The sequence below is a fragment of the Aphelocoma coerulescens genome, unplaced genomic scaffold, assembly GCF_041296385.1.
Source record: "Aphelocoma coerulescens isolate FSJ_1873_10779 unplaced genomic scaffold, UR_Acoe_1.0 HiC_scaffold_182, whole genome shotgun sequence".
In the NCBI taxonomy this organism is placed as follows: domain Eukaryota; kingdom Metazoa; phylum Chordata; class Aves; order Passeriformes; family Corvidae; genus Aphelocoma; species Aphelocoma coerulescens.
In genome coordinates, this window is record NW_027183530.1 from 27,486 (window position 1) to 48,076 (window position 20,591).

Here is a 20,591-nt window from a genome sequence, read left to right on the forward strand (position 1 = left end):
CTTGGGACCCCCAAACTGTGGCATTGTCACCCTCAGGCTGTGCCAGTGACATTGGGACCCCCAAAGCGTGGCAGTGTCACTGTGGGACCCCCAAATTGTGGCTGGGTCACCCCCACGCTGTGACAGTGGCGCTGTGGGACCCTCAATGCTGTGACAGTGACATTGGGACCCCCAAATTGTGGCAGTGATGCTGTGGGACCCCCAAATTGTAGTGGTGTCACTCTCAGGCTGTGACAATGATATTGGGACCCCTAAAATGTGGCAGTGTCACCATGGGACCCCCAAATTGTGGCAGTGTCACCCCCACGCTGTGACAGCGACATTGGGACCCCCAAAATGGGACAGTGGCACCTTGGGATCCCTAAATTCTGGCAGTGTCACCGTGGGACCCCCAAAATCCGGCGGTGTCATCGGGGTCACCCCCGTCCTTGTCTCGGGGGTCGTGCCCTTGGGAACAGCCCCAGGATCACCCAGGGGTCAGCTCAGGGAAAAAAGGGGATCCCGTTCCTGGATCCTTCCCCAAATCCTTGGGATTGGGGTCCTGAGGGTCCCCATTCCTGGATCCCCCCCAAATCCTTGGGATTGGGGTCCTGAGGGTCCCCATTGGTGGATCCCCCCTGAAATCCTTGGGATTGGGGTCCTGGGGTCCCCATTCCTGGATCTCCTCCCCCCAAAATCCTTGGGATTGGGGTCCTGAGGGTCCCCATTGGTGGATCCCCCCCGAAATCCTTGGGATTGGGGTCCTGAGGGTCCCCATTCCTGGATCCCCCTGAAATCCTTGGGATTGGGGTCCTGAGGGTCCCCATTCCTGGATCCCCCTGAAATCCTTGGGATTGAGATCCTGAGGGTCCCCATTGGTGGATCCCCCCTGAAATCCTTGGGATTGGGGTCCTGAGGGTCCCCATTCCTGGATCCCCCTGAAATCCTTGGGATTGGGGTCCTGAGGGTCCCCATTCCTGGATCCTCCCCGAAATCCTTGGGATTGGGGTCCTGAGGGTCCCCATTGGTGGATCCCCCCTGAAATCCTTGGGATTGGGGTCCTGGGGTCCCCATTCCTGGATCCTCTCCCCAAATCCTTGGGATTGGGGTCCTGAGGGTCCCCATTCCTGGATCTCCTCCCCCCAAAATCCTTGGGATTGGGGTCCTGAGGGTCCCCATTGGTGGATCCCCCCCGAAATCCTTGGGATTGGGGTCCTGAGGGTCCCCATTCCTGGATCCCCCTGAAATCCTTGGGATTGGGGTCCTGAGGGTCCCTATTCCTGGATCCCCACCCCCCAAATCCTTGGGATTGGGGTCCTGAGGGTCCCCATTCCTGGATCTCCTCCCCCCAAAATCCTTGGGATTGGGGTCCTGAGGGTCCCCATTGGTGTATCCCCCCTGAAATCCTTGGGATTGGGGTCCTGAGGGTCCCCATTCCTGGATCCCCCTGAAATCCTTGGGATTGAGGTCCTGAGGGTCCCCATTCCTGGATCCTTCCCCAAATCTTTGGAATTGGGGTCCTGAGTGTCCCCAAATCTCTGGAATTGGGGTCCTGGGGAGGGGTTCCTATTCCTAGATCGCCCTAAATCCTTGGGATTTGTGTCATGGGCATCTCCAAATCCTTGGGATTGGAGTCCTGGGGATCACCAAATTTTCGGGATTGGTGTCCTGAGTGTCCCCAAATCCTTGGGATTGATGTTCTTGAATCCTTGGGATTGGGATCCTGGGAGACCCCATGCCTGGATCCCCCAAATCCCCCCAACAGGGGGTTGGAATTCCTGGGAATTTAGAGTTGGAATTTCTGGGAGTTCATGGCCAGGATTCCTGGGGGTTAAGGGTCAAAATTCATTGGAGTTCATGGGAAAAATGATTGGGATTTTATTTCCAGGGTTTCCTGGGTAAAATCTGTGGGGTTCGTGCTGAAATTCCCGGGGATTCATGGACAGAATCCTTGAGAATTTGTGCCTGAGATTCCTGGGAATTCATGGTCGAAATTCCCGGGAATTTGTGGCTTTCATTCATTTGAGCTCCCGGCCGAAAATCCCGGAAGTTGTGGCCAAAATCCTCGGGAATTTTTATCCGACAGCCACAGGATCTCGTGGCCAAATTTCTTGGCAGTTTGTGCCCGAGATTCCCGGGATTTCATGGACAAAATCCTCTGGAATTTTTGCCCGAGATCCACAGGCTCTCCTGGCTGAAATTCCTGGGAGTTTGTGCCCGAGATTCCCGGGATTTCACGGCCAAAATCCTCTGGAATTTTTGCCTGAGATCCACAGGCTCTCCTGGCTGAAATTCCTGGGAGTTTGTGCCCGAGATTCCCAGGATTTCATGGCCAAAATCCTCTGGAATTTTTGCCTGAGATCCACAGGCTCTCCTGGCCGAAATTCCTGGCAGTTTGTGCCCGAGATTCCCAGGATTTCATGGCCAAAATCCTCTGGAATTTTCACCCAAGATCCACAGGCTCTCCTGGCCGAAATTCCTGGCAGTTTGTGCCTGATGTGCCTGAGATTCCCAGGATTTCACGGCCAAAATCCTTGGGAATTTTTGCCCGAGAACCACAGGATGTCTTGGCTGAAATCCTTGGGAGTTTGTGCCCATGATTCCCGGGATTTCACGGCCAAAATCCTCTGGAATTTTTGCCTGAGATCCACAGGCTCTCCTGGCTGAAATTCCTGGGAGTTTGTGCCTGAGATTCCCAGGATTTCATGGCCAAAATCCTCTGGAATTTTCACGCAAGATCCACAGGATCTCCTGGCCGAAATTCCTGGCAGTTTGTGCCTGATGTGCCTGAGATTCCCGGGATTTCACGGCCAAAATCCTCTGGAATTTTTGCCTGAGATCCACAGGCTCTCCTGGCTGAAATTCCTGGGAGTTTGTGCCCGAGATTCCCAGGATTTCATGGCCAAAATCCTCTGGAATTTTTGCCTGAGATCCACAGGCTCTCCTGGCCGAAATTCCTGGCAGTTTGTGCCCGAGATTCCCAGGATTTCATGGCCAAAATCCTCTGGAATTTTCACCCAAGATCCACAGGCTCTCCTGGCCGAAATTCCTGGCAGTTTGTGCCTGATGTGCCTGAGATTCCCAGGATTTCACGGCCAAAATCCTTGGGAATTTTTGCCCGAGAACCACAGGATGTCTTGGCTGAAATCCTTGGGAGTTTGTGCCCATGATTCCTGGGATTTCACGGCCAAAATCCTCTGGAATTTTCACCCAAGATCCACAGGCTCTCCTGGCCGAAATTCCTGGCAGTTTGTGCCCGAGATTCCCGGGATCCCATGGCCAAAATCCTCTGGAATTTTTGCCTGAGATCCACAGGGTCTCCTGGCTGAAATTCCTGGGAGTTTGTGCCTGAGATTCCCGGGATTTCACGGCCAAAATCCTTGGGAATTTTTGCCCGAGAACCACAGGATGTCTTGGCTGAAATCCTTGGGAGTTTGTGCCCATGATTCCTGGGATTTCATGGCCAAAATCCTCTGGAATTTTTATCCGAGATCCACAGGCTCTCCTGGCTGAAATTCCTGGGAGTTTGTGTCCGAGATTCCCAGGATTTCACAGCCAAAATCCTCTGGAATTTTTGCCTGAGATCCACAGGCTCTCCTGGCTGAAATTCCTGGGAGTTTGTGTCCGAGATTCCCAGGATTTCACAGCCAAAATCCTCTGGAATTTTTGCCTGAGATCCACAGGCTCTCCTGGCCAAAATTCCTGGCTGTTTGTGCCCGAGATTCCCAGGATCCCATGGCCAAAATCCTCGGGAATTTTCACCCAAGATCCACAGGATCTCCTGGCCGAAATTCCTGGCAGTTTGTGCCCGAGATTCCCAGGATTTCATGGCCAAAATCCTCGGGAATTTTTACCCAAGATCCACAGGCTCTCCTGGCTGAAATTCCTGGGAGTTTGTGCCTGAGATTCCCAGGATTTCATGGCCAAAATCCTTGGGAATTTTCACGCAAGATCCACAGGATCTCCTGGCCGAAATTCCTGGGAGTTTGTGCCCGAGATTCCCGGGATTTCATGGCCAAAAATCCTCTGGAATTTTTGCCCGAGATCCACAGGATGTCCTGGCCAAAATCTGTGGGAGTTTGTGCCTGAGATTCCCAGGATCTCATGGCCAGAAATCCAAAAATCACGGGAATTTTTGCCTGAGATCCACAAGATCTCCATGCCCATATCCCCCCACATCCCTGGCCAAAATTCCCACGGGGAAGCCGAGGAAAATTGGGATCTTTGGAGCAGAATCTCAGCTTTAGGAGCGGTTTTAGGACCGTTTTAGGAGCATTTTAGGAGCGGTTTTAGGAGCGTTTTAGGAGCGTTTCAGGAGCGGTTTCAGGAGCGGTTTTAGGACCGTTTTAGGAGCATTTTAGGAGCGGTTTAGGAGCATTTTAGGAGCGGTTTTAGGAGCGGTTTTAGGAGCGTTTTAGGAGCGTTTTAAGAGCGTTTTAGGAGCGGTTTTAGGACCGTTTTAGGAGCGGTTTTAGGACCATTTTAGGAGCGGTTTTAGGAGCGTTTTAGGAGCGGTTTTAAGAGCGGTTTAGGAGCGGTTTTAGGACCGTTTTAGGAGCGGTTTTAGGACCGTTTTAGGAGCATTTTAGGAGCGGTTTTAGGAGCGTTTTAGGACCGTTTTAGGACCGTTTTAGGAGCATTTTAGGAGCGGTTTTAGGACCGTTTTAGGAGCGGTTTTAAGAGCGGTTTTAGGAGCGGTTTTAAGAGCGGTTTTAGGAGCGATTTCCGCCGCGATTTCGCCTCCTTCCAGAAATTCCCACCGGGAATCCCGGGAACCTTTCCCTTAACCCTTTCCCCGCCCTTTCTTTTCCCCCCCACCCACCCAGGATTCTGGGCGAGGGCAACGCCGGCCTCATGGCCCTCGCCACGGACTCGACCCCCGGCAAACGGATCCGGAAACCTTCGCTGCTCTACGAGGGCTTCGAGAGCCCCACCATGGCCTCGGTGCCTTCCCTTCCCAATCCCCAGGTGAATCCTCCTCCTCCGGAGGTTTCCAATCCCAAAAAACCGGGCAGGATCACCAACCAGCTCCAGTACCTGCACAAGGTGGTGATGAAAGCCCTCTGGAAGCACCAATTCGCCTGGCCCTTCCGCCAACCCGTGGACGCCGTCAAGTTGGGGTTGCCGGTAATGGGAATTAAATTATTTCTAGATTTTGGGGTTTTTTTTTTTTTTTTTTTTTTTTTTTTGGAATTCTGTATGTGTGGTATCCCTATTTTTTTTTTTTTTTTATTAATCCCCCTATCCCATCCCGCAGGGAGAAAAAAAAAAAAAAATCCCCGAGCTGAAATTTTAGCCCTGAGCCACAGGTGCCGACCCTAAAAAAAAAGAAAAAAAAAAAAAAAAATCCTTCTCCTTTTTTCCCCCCCCCTTCCTCGTTCCTCTCCTCGGCCCTAAAATGGGGATTTCAGGGTGATCCAAGGTTTTTTCCTTGTTCCTTAGGAAAAGGTGGATGAGGGGAGAATTCCCGAGGCCCTGAATTTGCAGATTCTCCCATCCATGAATTTGTAGAAGACTTCCTGAGAATTCCCCAAAAATTTAAAGGCACCTGTGGCGCCCAAGGAGTTAAAGCCCGGAGGTAAAAATTCCATGGAGGGGTCGGAGTCCCGGCTTAAATTGGCTTTAAACTGAGCTTGACTTGGCTTTAAATTCGGTTTAAATTGGCCTTTAAATTCGGTTTAAATTGGCCTTTAAATTCAGTTTAAATTGGCCTTAAGTTGAGCTTAAATCCACCTGGATTTGAGGATAAATTCATCTTGAGTTGAGCTAGAATTTCCTTTGAGCGTAGCTTTGAGTTTAGGTTTAGTATACTTTAAACCCCGCTTAAAGTCTTTTTAAATTTAGTTTGGGTTCTCCTTAAGTTCAGGTTAAATTCTTTTTAAGTTTAGCTTAAATCCAGCTGGAAATTAGGTTAAGTCCAGTTAGGATTTAGCTTAAATCCACCTGGAATTTAGCTGGAACGTCCATTAAATTTAGGTTTGAATTTAGGTTCAGTCCCCATTCAGTTTAGTTTAAATCCACCTTCAGCTTAGCTTAAATTCACCTTAAAACCACCTTCAATTTCCCTTCGATTTCCCCTAAATTTGGCTTAAAACCCCCTTAAATTCAGCTCCCATTCCCCCTTCCCAGCTGATCCCAGCCCTCCCTCCAACCCCCAAACCTCCCAAGACCCCAATTCCAGCAGAATTCCCACCAGGAACCCCCATCCCAAAGAATTCCCAACCCTTTAACCCCATCCCGAGTGCGTGTTCACCCCTCCCCCCCCCCCCCGTTTTCCTTTTCCCCTCCCCCCTCCTTTTCCTGATCTCCTTAACCCCAAATCCCCCCCAATTTTTTTTTTTTTGTTTCCTTCCTGCTTCCCAAAAAAATTCCCAGGATTATCACAAAATCATCAAGCAGCCCATGGATATGGGAACCATCAAGAGACGTTTGGAGAATAATTATTATTGGGGAGCAGCCGAGTGCATGCAGGACTTCAACACCATGTTCACCAACTGCTACATCTACAACAAGGTAAACACCCCAAAATTACCCCAAAACCACCCCAAAAATGCCCCCAAATCTCAAAAAAAAAATTGGGTAAAAATAGCTAAAAACGATAAAAAAAATCAGGCAAAAAAAGGCTGAAAAGTAAGAAAAAAATTGTATCAAAATCGGGTAAAATGGCAGGAGAAATCGTGTTAAAGGCACATAAAAATGGCTGAAAATCACCTAAAAGTGGCACTAAAAATCCCCCAAAATCACCCCAAAAATCACTCAAAATCACTCTGAAAATTCCCCAAAATCACACAGAAATCGCACCCAAAATCACACAAAAATTGCACCCAAAATCACACAAAAAATGACCCTAAATCACCCAAAAATGGCACTAAAAATCCCCCAAAATCACCCCAAAAAATCACTCAAAATCACTGTGGAAATTCTCCAGAATCAGGCAGAAATCTCACACAAAATCACCCAAAAATCGCACCAAAAATGGGACTAAAAATCCCAAAAAATCACCCAAAATCACTCAGAAAATTCCCAAAAATCACCCAAAAATCTCCCAAAAAAATCTGCTTAAAATCCCTACAAAAATTCCAAAAAAAGCCCTAAAATACTCCTAAAAAATCCCCTCTAAAATTAAAAAAAAAAATTCCTTAGATTTTCAAAAACTGCAAAAAAAATTGTGAAAAAATAATTTTGAAGTTTTCTTAAAATAAAAATAATCCTGAAAAATCCCCAAATATCCCCCAAAAATCCAGAAAAAAATAGCTAAAAATTCCCAAAAACTCCTTAAAAAGTCTCCAAAAATCCCCCAAAAAATCTCCAAACAATCCAGGAAAAAGTCCCCCCAAAAATCCCAAAAAATATTAAAAAAATTCTCAAAAAATCCTCAAAAATTTCCTAAAAACTCTTTAAATCATTTCATAAAATCCTAAAAAAATCTCCAAAAAAATCCAGAAAAAAATTCTCAAAAAATCCCCCCAAAAAATCCCCATAAATTCGAAAAAAATCCTCAAAAAATTCCCAAAAATGCTTTAAAAATCTCAAATAATCCCCAAAAAGTCCTCAAAAAATCTAAAAATATCTCCAAAAAATCCTCAAAAAATTACCAAGAACTTCTTAAAAAAATCTCCCTAAATCCCCCCAAAATTTCTGAAAATCCTCAAAAAAAATCCCAAAGAATTCCCCAAAAAATCTCAATATATCCCTAAAAAAGCCGCAAAAAATCCCAAAACCTCAAAAAATCTCCAAAAATCCCCCCAAAATTTTGAAAAAATCCCAAAAAATCCTTAAAAAATTCCCAAAAAATCCTTGAAAAGTCTAATAAAATCCTCCAAAAATCCCCAAAAAGTCCTCCAAAAAATCCGGGAAAAAATCCCCTAAAAAGCCAAGAAAAAAACCTCAAAAAAATTCCAAAAAATCCTCAAATAAAAAAAAAAAAAAAATCCCCAAAAATTCCCAAAAAATCCTCAAAAAAATCCCCAAAGCTCCTTAAAAGATCCCATAAAATCTTCCAAAAATCTCTAAAAATCCAGAAAAAAAATCCTCCAAAAATCCCAAAGAATTCCCCCAAAAATCTCAGTATATCCCCAAAAAATCCCCAAAAAATCTCTAAAAATCTTGGAAAAAAAACGAAAAAATCTGGAGAAAATCCAAAAAAGTCCCCAAAAATCCTCAAAAAATCTCTAAAATATCCCCAAAAATCCCAGAAAATTCTCAAAAAACGCCCAAAAAATCTCCAAAAATTCCCAAAAAATCTGGGAAAAAATCCCCAAAAAATCCCAGAAAACTTCCTAAAAACTTCTTAAAAAATCCCCGAAAAAATCCTGAAAAATCCCAAAAAAATCCCAAAAAAACCCCAAAAAATCCCAGAAAACTTCCTAAAAACTTCTTAAAAAATCCCGTAAAATCCCGAAAAAAATCCTCAAAAAATCCCCAAAAAAATCCCAAAAAATCCCAAAAAAATCCTCAAAAAATCCCCCAAAAAAACCCAAAAAATCCCGGAAAAATCCCCAAAAAAACCTCAAAAAATCCCCAAAAAACCCCAAAAAATCCCAGAAAACTTCGTAAAAACTTCTTAAAAAATCCTGTATAATCCTGAAAAAAATCCTCAAAAAATCCCCAAAAATCTCCAAAAAATCCCAAAAAAATCCTGGAAAAATCCCCAAAAAAATCCCACAAAATCCCCGAAAAAATCCTGAAAAAATCCCCAAAAAATCCCAAAAAATCCCCAAAAAATCCCAAAAAAACCTCAAAAAATCCCCAAAAAAATCCCGGAAAAATCCCCAAAAATCCCCAAAAAAACCCCAAAAAGCCCCAAAAATCCCCAAAAAATCCCAAAAAAAATCCCCAAAAAATCCCCAAAAAATCCCAAAAAAACCTCAAAAAATCCCCAAAAAAATCCCAAAAAATCCCCAAAAAAATCCCCAAAAAATCCCCAAAAATCCCCAAAAAACCTCAAAAAATCCCCAAAAAATCCCCAAAAAATCCCCAAAAATCCCCAAAAAATCCCAAAAAATCCCCAAAAAACCTCAAAAAACCTCAAAAAATCCCCAAAAAATCCCCAAAAAATCCCAAAAATCCCCAAAAAATCCCAAAAAATCCCAAAAAAACCTCAAAAAATCCCCCAAAAAATCCCAAAAAAATCCCAAAAAAACCTCAAAAAATCCCCAAAAAATCCCCTAAAAATCCCGGAAAACTCCCCAAAAAATCCCCCAAAAATCCCCAAAAAAACCTCAAAAAATCCCCAAAAAATCCCAAAAAATCCCCAAAAAATCCCAAAAAAACCTCAAAAAATCCCCAAAAAAATCCCAAAAAAACCTCAAAAAATCCCCAAAAAATCCCCCAAAAAATCCCCAAAAAATCCCGGAAAAATCCCCAAAAAATCCCTGAAAAAATCCCAAAAAAATCTCAAAAAAAATCTCAAAAAATCCCTCAAAAATCCCCAAAAAATCCCCAAAATCCCCAAAAAATCCCCAAAAAATCCTCAAAAAATCCCTGAAAAAATCTCAAAAAAATCCCCCAAAAATCCCCAAAAAACCTCAAAAAATCCCCAAAAAAACCTCAAAAAATCCCAAAAAAATCCCCAAAAAATCCCCAAAAATCCCCAAAAAAACCCCAAAAAATCCCCAAAAAAATCCCAAAAAATCCCCCAAAAAATCCCAAAAAAACCTCAAAAAATCCCCAAAAAATCCCGGAAAAATCCCCCAAAAATCCCAAAAAAACCTCAAAAAAATCCCCAAAAAATCCCAAAAAACCCTCAAAAAATCCCCAAAAAAATCCCAAAAAATCCCCAAAAAATCCCCAAAAAATCCCCAAAAAACCCCCAAACTCCCCCAAACCCCCCAGCCCCCCGTTTTCCGTGGGTGATTCCCGGTTTTTCCGGCAGCCCACGGACGACATCGTGCTGATGGCGCAGACGCTGGAGAAGCTCTTCCTGCAGAAGGTGGCGCAGATGCCCCCGGACGAGCAGGAGCTCCTCGTGCCCCTGGCCAAGAACAGCCACAAGAAAGGGGCGGCACGGGCAGCAGGTGCCGGGATTTGGGGTCCCCACAGCTGGGTCGGGGGGGATTTGGGGTGTAAAACGTCTGGAAATGGGGGTTTGGGGGGGTAAAATGTCTGGAAATGGGGGTTTGGGGGGGTAAAATGTCTGGAAATGGGGATTCGGGGATTTTTTGGGGTCTAAAATGTCTGGAAATGGGGGGTTGGGGGTGTAAAATGTCTGGAAATGGGGGTTTGGGGTCTAAAATGTCTGGAAATGGGGGTTTGGGGGTGTAAAATGTCTGGAAATGGGGGTTTGGGGTGTAAAATGTCTGGAAATGGGGGTTTGGGGGGTCTAAAATGTCTGGAAATGGGGGTTTGGGGGGTCTAAAATGTCTGGAAATGGGGGTTTGGGGGGTCTAAAATGTCTGGAAATGGGGGTTTGGGGGTCTAAAATGTCTGGAAATGGGGGTTTGGGGGGTCTAAAATGTCTGGAAATGGGGGTTTAGGGGTGTAAAATGTCTGGAAATGGGGATTTGGGGACTTTTTGGGGTTTAAAACGTCTGGAAATGGGGGGTTGGGGGGTGTAAAATGTCTGGAAATGGGGGTTTAGGGGTGTAAAATGTCTGGAAATGGGGGTTTATGGACTTTTTGGGGTCTAAAACGTCTGGAAATGGGGATTTTGGGGGTCTAAAACGTCTGGAAATGGGGGTTTGGGGACTTTTTGGGGTTTAAAACGTCTGGAAATGGGGGTTTGGGGGTGTAAAATGTCTGGAAATGGGGATTTGAGGGTATAAAACATCTGGAAACGGGGGTTTAGGGGGTCTAAAATGTCTGGAAATGGAGGGTTGGGGACTTTTTGGGGTCTAAAATGTCTGGAAATGGGGATTTGGGGGTCCTAAATATCTGGAAATGGGGATTTAGGGGGTCTAAAATGTCTGGAAATGGAGATTTGGGGTCTAAAATGTCTGGAAATGGGGGTTTAGGGGGTCTAAAATGTCTGGAAATGGGGGTTTAGGGACTTTTTGGGGTCTAAAACATCTGGAAATGGGGGTTTGGGGGTGTAAAATGTCTGGAAATGGGGATTTGAGGGTATAAAACATCTGGAAACGGGGGTTTAGGGGGTCTAAAATGTCTGGAAATGGGGGTTTAGGGACTTTTTGGGGTGTAAAACGTCTGGAAATGGGGGGTTTGGGGACTTTTTGGGGTTTAAAACGTCTGGAAATGGGGGGTTGGGGGTGTAAAATGTCTGGAAACGGGGATTTGGGGACTTTTTGGGGTTTAAAACGTCTGGAAATGGGGGTTTGGGGGATCTGAAATGTCTGGAAATGGGGATTTGGGGTCTAAAATGTCTGGAAATGGAGGGCTGGGGACTTTTTGGGGTCTAAAACGTCTGGAAATGGGGATTTGGGGACTTTTTGGGGTTAAAAACGTCTGGAAATGGAGAGTTCGGGGACTTTTTGGGGTTTAAAACGTCTGGAAATGGGGGGTTGGGGGTCCCAAACGTCTGGAAATGGGGGTTTGGGGGGTCTAAAATATCTGGAAATGGGGGATTTGGGGTTCCAAACATCTGGAAATGGGGGATTTGGGAGTCTAAAATATCTGGAAATGGGGGTTTTGAGGACTTTTTGGGGTCTAAAACGGCTGGAAATGGGGGTTTGGGGCCTTTCGGGGGTCCCATTTTCCAGGCTTTTTGTACATCCCAAACCCATTTCCAGGTGTTTTGTCGCCCTAAACCCATTTTTCCTGGTTTTTTGGTCTATTTTAGGCATCCCAATCCCATTTTCCCAGGTTTTTTGTACACTGCAATCCCATTTTCCAGCTTTTTCGTGCATCCCAGTCCCGTTTTTCCAGGTTTTTTGTACATCCCAATCCCATTTTCCAGCTTTTTAGTACATCCCAATCCCATTTTTCCAGTTTTTTTGTGCATTTTAGGCACCCCAAACCCATTTTTCCAGTTTTTTTGTGTATTTTAGGCACCCCAATCCCATTTTTCCAGCTTTTTTGTCTATTTTAAGCATCCCAAACCTATTTTTCCAGCTTTTTTATACACTCCAATCCCATTTTCCAGGTTTTTTGTGCATCCCAATCCCATTTTTCCAGCTTTTTTGTCCATTTTAGGCACCCCAATCCCATTTTTCCAGCTTTTTAGTACACCCCAATCCCATTTTTCCAGGTTTTTTGTCCATTTTAGCCACCCCACTCCCATTTTTCCATATTTTTTGTCCATTTTAGGCACCCCAATCCCATTTTTCCAGGCTTTTTGTGCATCCCAATCCCATTTTCCAGCTTTTTTGTGCACCCCAATCCCATTTTTCCAGTTTTTTTGTGCATTTTAGGCACCCCAAACCCATTTTTCCAGGTTTTTTGTCCATTTTAGGAATCCCAATCCCATTTCTCCAGGTTTTTTGTCTATTTTATGAATCCCAATCCCATTTTTCCAGGTTTTTTGTCTGTTTCAGGCACCCCAAACCCATTTTCCAGCTTTTTTGTACGTCCCAAATCCATTTTTCCAGCTTTTTAGTACACCTCAATGCCATTTTCCAGGTGTTTTGTCCATTTTAGGAATCCCAAACCCATTTTTCCAGGTTTTTTGTCCATTTTAGGCACCCCACTCCCATTTTTCCAGGTTTTTTGTCCATTTTAGGCACCCCAATCCCATTTTTCCAGGTTTTTTGTCTATTTTATGAATCCCAATCCCATTTTTCCAGGTTTTTTGTCCATTTTAGGAATCCCAATCCCATTTTTCCATATTTTTTGTCCATTTTAGGAATCCCACTCCCATTTTTTCATATTTTTTTGTCCATTTTAGGCACCCCAATCCCATTTTTCCAGCTTTTTAGTACACCCCAATCCATTTTTCCCAGCTTTTTTGTCTGTTTTAGCCACCCCACTCCCATTTTTCCAGGTTTTTTGTCCATTTTAGGAATCCCAATCCCATTTCTCCAGGTGTTTTTGTCCATTTTACCCACCCCGCTCCCATTTTTCCATATTTTTTGTCCGTTTTACCCACCCCACTCCCATTTTTCCAGGTTTTTTGTCCATTTTACCCACCCCACTCCCATTTTTCCATATTTTTTGTCCATTTTAACCACCCCACTCCCATTTTTCCAGGTTTTTTGTCCATTTTAGGAATCCTAATGCCATTTCTCCAGGTGTTTTTGTTCATTTTACCCACCCCACTCCCATTTTTCCATATTTTTTGTCCGTTTTACCCACCCCACTCCCATTTTTCCAGCTTTTCCTCCCCCCTCCCTCTCTCCCCTCCCCCTCCCCCCCCCCTCCCCCCAAGCCGATCCCGAAGGATTTTCCCTGTTTTTTTTTTTTGGTTTTCATTCCCAGCTCTCCTGGCCGGGCTGAGCGGGGGAGCTCAGCAGGTCCCGGCCGTGTCCTCGGTGTCCCAACCCTCCGGATACGCTCCCGAAATTCCCACCACCATCGTCAACATCCCGCACCCGTCGGTGATCTCGGCCCCGCTCCTGAAATCCCTGCATCCCAACGCCCTTGCCGGCAATCCCAGTAATCCCAGTAATCCCAGTCCCGCCGTCCTGGCCGCTCCCGCGCCCACCCAGCCCGTGGCCAAGGTGAGGGGAAAGGGGGGGGGGGGGGGAGGGTGTGGGGAAATGTGGGAATTGGGTGGGTGGGAGTGGGATTTGGGGTGGGAATGGGGGTTTGGGGTGGGAATGTGGGGTTTGGGGTGGTGGGATTGGGATTTGGGGTGGGAATGAGGTGGGAGTGGGGTTTGGGGTGGTGGGATTGGGGATTTGGGGTGGGAATGTGGGGTGGGAGTGGGGTTTGGGGGATGGGAATGGGGGTTTGGGGTGGGAGTGTGGGGTGGGAGTGGGGTTTGGGGTGGTGGGAATGGGGATTTGGGGGGATGGGAATGGGAGTTTGGGGTGGGAGTGGGGGTTTGGGGTGGTGGGATTGGGATTTGGGGTGGGAATGTGGGGTGGGAGTGGGATTTGGGGGATGGGAGTAGGGGTTTGGGGTGGGAGTGTGGGGTGGGAATGGGATTTGGGGGATGGGAGTGGGGGTTTGGGGTGGGAATGTGGGGTTTGGGGTGGGAATGGGGGTTTGGGGTGGGAATGTGGGGTGGGAGTGGGATTTGGGGGATGAGAGTAGGGGTTTGGGGTGGGAGTGTGGGGTGGGAATGGGATTTGGGGGATGGGAGTGGGGGTTTGGGGTTGGAGTGTGGGGTGGGAGTGGGGTTTGGGATGGGAATGAAGGGTGGGAATGGGATTTGGGGTGATGGGAGTGGGGGTTTGGGGTGGGAATGTGGGGTGGGAGTGGGATTTGGGGTGGTGGGATTGGGGATTTGGGGTGGGAATTGTGGGTGGGAGTGGGGTTTGGGGAGTGGGAGTGGGATTTGGGGGGATGGGAATGGGGGTTTGGGGTGGGAGTGGGGGTTTGGGGTGGTGGGATTGGGATTTGGGGTGGGAATGAAGGGTGGGAATGGGATTTGGGGGGGATGGGAGTGGGGGTGTGGGGTGGGAGTGGGGTTTGGGGGGATGGGAATGGGGGTTTGGGGTTGGAGTGTGGGGTGGGAGTGGGGTTTGGGGTGGGAATGAAGGGTGGGAATGGGATTTGGGGGATGGGAATGGGGGTTTGGGGTGGGAATGTGGGGTGGGAGTGGGGTTTGGGGTGGTGGGATTGGGATTTGGGGTGGGAGTGTGGGGTGGGAATGGGATTTGGGGGATGGGAGTGGGGTTCGGGGTGGGAGTGTGGGGTGGGAGTGGGGTTTGGGGTGGTGGGATTGGGATTTGGGGGGATGGGAATGGGGATTTGGGGTGGGAGTGGGGTTTGAGGTGGTGGGATTGGGATTCCAGGTGGGAGTGTGAGGTGGGAGTGGGGTTTGGGGTGGTGGGATTGGGATTTGGGGTGGTGGGATGGAATTCTGGGTGGGAATGTGGGGTGGGAGTGGGGTTTGGAGGATAGGATTGGGATTCTGGATTTTGGGATTCTGGATTTTGGGATGGGATTCTGGATTTTGGGATAGGCTTCCAGCCATTGAGATTGGGATTCTGGATTTTGGGATGGGATTCCAACCATTGGGATTGGGATTCTGGATTTTGGGATGGCATTTCGGCCATTGGGATTGGGATTCTGGATTTTGGGATGGGATTCCAACCATTGGGATTGGGATTCTGGATTTTGGGATGGGATTCCAACCATTGGGATTGGAGTTTCGGGTTTTGGGATGGGATTCTGGATTTTGGGATGGGATTCCAGCCATTGGGTTTGGGATTCTGGATTTTGGGATGGGATTCCAGCCATTGGGATTGGGATTCTGGATTTTGGGATGGGATTCCAGCCATTGGGGTTGGGATTCTGGATTTTGGGATGGCATTTCGGCCATCGAGATTGGGATTCTGGATTTTGGGATGAGATTCCAACCATTGGGATTGGAATTCTGGATTTTGGGATGGGATTCCAACCATTGGGATTGGAATTCTGGATTTTGGGATGGGATTCTGGACTTTGGGATGGGATTCCAACCATTGGGTTTGGAATTCTGGATTTTGGGATGGGATTCCAACCATTGGGATTGGAATTCTGGATTTTGGGATGGGATTCCAGCCATCGAGATTGGGATTCTGGATTTTGGGATGGGATTCCAACCATTGGGTTTGGGATTCTGGATTTTGGGATGGGATTCCAACCATTGGGTTTGGGATTCTGGATTTTGGGATAGCATTTCGGCCATTGAGATTGGGATTCTGGATTTTGGGATGGGATTCCAACCATTGGGTTTGGAGTTTTGGGTTTTGGGATGGGATTCTGGATTTTGGGATGGGATTCCAACCATTGGAATTGGGATTCTGGATTTTGGGCTGGGATTCTAGCCATTGGGTTTGGGATTTTGGATTTTGGGATGGACTTCCAGCCATTGCGATTGGAATTCTGGATTTTGGGATGGGATTCCAACCATTGGGTTTGGGATTTTGGATTTTGAGATAGGCTTCCAGGCGTTGAGATTGGGATTCTGGATTTTGGGCTGGGATTCTAGCCATTGGGTTTGGGATTCTGGATTTTGGGATGGGATTCCAGCCATTGAGATTGGGATTCTGGATTTTGGGCTGGGATTCTAGCCATTGGGTTTGGGATTCTGGATTTTGGGATAGCATTTCGGCCATTGAGGTTGGGATTCTGGATTTTGGGATGGACTTCAGCCATCGAGATTGGGATCCTGGATTTTGGAACCCCCTTCCTCCTCCTCCACCCCGAGCTTTCACCCCTTCCCCAACCTCCAACACCCCAAAACTCACCACCAGCAACCCCCCACCTCCCCTCTCCCTTTTCCCACCATCCAACCCTCCGTTCCCAACCTCAAATCCCCCTTTTTTTTGTTTTTTTTTTCCCCCTTTTCCCCCCCCAAATCCCAGAAAAAGGGCGTGAAGCGGAAAGCCGACACCACCACCCCCACCACCACGGCCATCATCGCCACCAGCGGCGAATCCTCTCCCTCCATCCCCGAAAATCCCAAAGCCGCCAAAATCCCGGCGCGGCGCGAGAGCGGCCGCCCCATCAAACCCCCCCGCAAGGATCTCCCGGATTCCCAACAGCACCAAACTTCCAAGAAAGGGAAACTTTCGGAGCAGCTGAAATATTGCAACGGGATCCTGAAGGAGCTGCTGTCCAAGAAGCACGCGGCCTACGCCTGGCCCTTCTACAAACCCGTGGACGCCTCGGCGCTGGGGCTGCACGACTACCACGAGATCATCAAGCACCCCATGGATCTCAGCACCATCAAGGTGAGCTTCGGGAATTTTTTGGGGATTTTTAGGATTTTTTTGGAATTTTTTTCGGATTTTTTTTCGAATTTTTTTCGGATTTTTTTTCGAATTTTTTCGATTTTTTTTGGAAGTTTTTGGAATTTTTTGGATTTTTTTCTGGAATTTTTAGGAATTTTTTCATGGAATTATCTGAGATTTTGTCCAGAATTTCCTGAAAATTTTTGGGAATTTTCTGGGAATTTTTTGGGAATTTTTACGATTTTTTTGGAATTTTTTAAAATTTTTTGCCGTTTTTTTCTGAATTTTTAGGGTTTCTTTCATGGGATTTTCCCTGATTTTGTCCAGAATTGCCCAGGAATTTTGGGGGAATTTTTGGGAATTTTCTGGGAAATTTTGGGGAATTTTTGGGATGGTTTCACCCTGGGGGGGAACCCGTGGACGCCTCGGCGCTGGGGCTGCACGACTACCACGAGATCATCAAGCACCCCATGGATCTCAGCACCATCAAGGTGAGCTTCGGGAATTTTTTGGGAATTTTTTGGGGATTTTTAGGATTTTTTTCGAATTTTTTTCGGATTTTTTTTCGAATTTTTTTTGGATTTTTTTTCAAATTTTTTCAATTTTTTTTGGAATTTTTTTCGGATTTTTTTGGAATTTTTTGGGTTTTTTTCTGGAATTTTTTAGGATTTCCTTCATGGAATTATCTGAGATTTTGTCCAGAATTTCCTCAAAATTTTTGGGAATTTTCTGGGAATTTTTTGGGAATTTTTACAATTTTTTTGGAATTTTTAAAAAATTTTTGCCCCTTTTTTCTGGAATTTTTAGGATTTCTTTCATGGCATTTTCCCCGATTTTGTCCAGAATTGCCCAGGAATTTTGGGGGAATTTTTGGGAATTTTCTGGGAAATTTTGGGGAATTTTTGGGATGGTTTCACCCTGGGTGGGAACCCCTGGACGCCTCGGCGCTGGGGCTGCACGACTACCACGAGATCATCAAGCACCCCATGGATCTCAGCACCATCAAGGTGAGCTTCGGGAATTTTTTGGGAATTTTTGGGGAATTTTTGGGGGATTTTTAGGATTTTTTTCGAATTTTTTTCGGATTTTTTTTCGAATTTTTTCAATTTTTTTTGGAATTTTTTTCGGATTTTTTTGGAATTTTTTGGGGTTTTTTCTGGAATTTTTTAGGATTTCCTTCATGGAATTATCTGAGATTTTGTCCAGAATTTCCTCAAAATTTTTGGGAATTTTTTGGGAATTTTTAGGATTTTTTTTGGAATTTTTAAAAAATTTTTGCCCCTTTTTTTCTGGAATTTTTAGGATTTCTTTCATGGCATTTTCCCTGATTTTGTCCAGAATTGCCCAGGAATTTTGGGGGATTTTCTGGGAATTTTCTGGGAAATTTTGGGGAATTTTTGGGATGGTTTCACCCTGGGTGGGAACCCCTGGGCGCCTCGGCGCTGGGGCTGCACGACTACCACGAGATCATCAAGCACCCCATGGATCTCAGCACCATCAAGGTGAGCTTCGGGAATTTTTTGGGGATTTTTAGGATTTTTTTGGAATTTTTTTCGGATTTTTTTCGGATTTTTTTTCGAATTTTTTTCGATTTTTTTTGGAATTTTTTGAGGATTTATTTTGGAATTTTTTGGGGTTTTTTTTCTGGAATTTTTAGGAATTTTTTCATGGAATTATCTGAGATTTTGTCCAGAATTTCCTCAAAATTCTTGGGAATTTTCTGGGAATTTTTTGGGAATTTTTACAATTTTTTTGGAATTTTTTAAAATTTTTTGCTCTTTTTTTCTGGAGTTTTTAGGATTTCCTTCATGGAATTATCTGAGATTTTGTCCAGAATTTCCTCAAAATTTTTGGGAATTTTTTGGGAATTTTTAGGATTTTTTTTGGAATTTTTAAAAAATTTTTGCCCCTTTTTTCTGGAATTTTTAGGATTTCTTTCATGGCATTTTCCCCGATTTTGTCCAGAATTGCCCAGGAATTTTGGGGGAATTTTTGGGAATTTTCTGGGAAATTTTGGGGAATTTTTGGGATGGTTTCACCCTGGGGGGGAACCCGTGGACGCCTCGGCGCTGGGGCTGCACGACTACCACGAGATCATCAAGCACCCCATGGATCTCAGCACCATCAAGGTGAGCTTCGGGAATTTTTTGGGAATTTTTTGGGGATTTTTAGGATTTTTTTCGAATTTTTTTCGGATTTTTTTTCGAATTTTTTTTGGATTTTTTTTCAAATTTTTTCAATTTTTTTTGGAATTTTTTGGGGTTTTTTTCTGGAATTTTTTAGGATTTTCTTCATGGAATTATCCGAGATTTTGTCCAGAATTTTCTCAAAATTTTTGGGAATTTTTTGGGAATTTTTAGGATTTTTTTTGGAATTTTTAAAAAATTTTTTGCCGTTTTTTTCTGGAATTTTTAGGATTTCTTTCATGGCATTTTCCCCGATTTTGTCCAGAATTGCCCCAGAATTTTGGGAGATTTTCTGGGAATTTTCTGGGAAATTTTGGGGAATTTTTGGGATGGTTTCACCCTGGGTGGGAACCCCTGGGCGCCTCGGCGCTGGGGCTGCACGACTACCACGAGATCATCAAGCACCCCATGGATCTCAGCACCATGAAGGTGAGCTTCGGGAATTTTTTGGGAATTTTTTGGAATTTTTTGGGGATTTTTAGGATTTTTTTTGATTTTTTTTCGGATTTTTTTGGAATTTTTTTGGAATTTCTTGAGGATTTTTTTGGAATTTTTTGGGGGTTTTTTTCTGGAATTTTTAGGATTTTTTTCATGGAATTTTCCCTGATTTTGTCCAGAATTGCCTCAAAATTTTTGGGAATTTTTTGGGAAGTTTTACAATTTTTTTGGAATTTTAAAAAATTTTTTGCCGTTTTTTTCTGGAATTTTTAGGATTTCTTTCATGGCATTTTCCCTGATTTTGTCCAGAATTTTCTCAGAATTTTTAGGAATTTTCTAGAAACTCTTGGGGAATTTTTACGATTTTTTTGGAATTTTTAAAATTTTTTTGCCGTTTTTTTCTGGAATTTTTAGGATTTCTTTCATGGCATTTTCCCTGATTTTGTCCAGAATTTTTCCTAGAATTTTGGGGATTTTTCCCAGAATTTTGGGGAATTTCCCCAGATTGTTTCTGGAATTTTGGGGAATTTCCCTGCAATTTTTTCACAATTATCCCAATATTTTGTGGACTTTCCCTGAAATTTTCCCAGATTTTTCCTGGAATTTTGGACAATTTCCCCAGAATTTTCTCAGATTTTTCCCAGAATCTTGGGGAATTTCCCCGGAATTTTTCTCCAATTTTTCCTGGAATTTTGGGGAATTTCCCCAGAGTTTTCCCAGAATTTTGGGGAATTTTCTCAGATTTTTTTCTGAAATTTTCGGGAATTTTCCCGAGATTTTTCTCAGAATTTTGGGGAATTTCCTTGGAATTTTCTCAGATTTTTTCCTAGCATTTTGGGGAATTTTTGCAGATATTTCCTAGAATTTTGAGGAATTTTTGCAGACTTTTTCCTAGAATTTTGGGGAATTTTTGCAGATTTTTCCCAGATTTTTTGGGAATTTTCCCAGAGTTTTCCCAGAATTTTGAGGAATTTCCCTGCAATTTTTTTCACAATTATCCCTATATTTTGTGGAATTTTTGCCGAATTTTCCCACGTTTTTCCCAGATTTTTTGGGGAATTTTCCCAGAGTTTTTCCTAGAATTTCTTCTGAATTTTCTCAGGTTTTTTCCCAGAACTTTGGGGAATTTCCCCGGAATTTTGGGACCTCTTTAACCCCTTGTTCCCCGCAGAGGAAGATGGAAAACCGGGAATACCGGGACGCGCAGGAATTCGCGGCCGACGTGCGGTTGATGTTTTCCAACTGCTACAAGTACAAGCCCGGATTTTCC

At 44.9% G+C, this 20,591-nt stretch overlaps 1 protein-coding gene across 2 annotated transcripts in view; it reads left to right on the forward strand.

The window, feature by feature from the left end:
- The window catches only part of BRD2 (bromodomain containing 2), a 41,736-nt gene that overhangs the window by 4,062 nt on the left and 17,083 nt on the right, over positions 1-20,591 (forward strand). For both annotated transcript variants that reach the window (XM_068998858.1, XM_068998857.1), the window contains exons 2-6: positions 4,806-5,106; positions 6,355-6,492; positions 9,854-9,995; positions 13,288-13,529; positions 16,329-16,697. In XM_068998858.1, the coding sequence (XP_068854959.1) occupies positions 4,806-5,106; positions 6,355-6,492; positions 9,854-9,995; positions 13,288-13,529; positions 16,329-16,697 (1,192 nt within the window). The remainder of the gene's footprint in view (positions 1-4,805; positions 5,107-6,354; positions 6,493-9,853; positions 9,996-13,287; positions 13,530-16,328; positions 16,698-20,591) is intronic.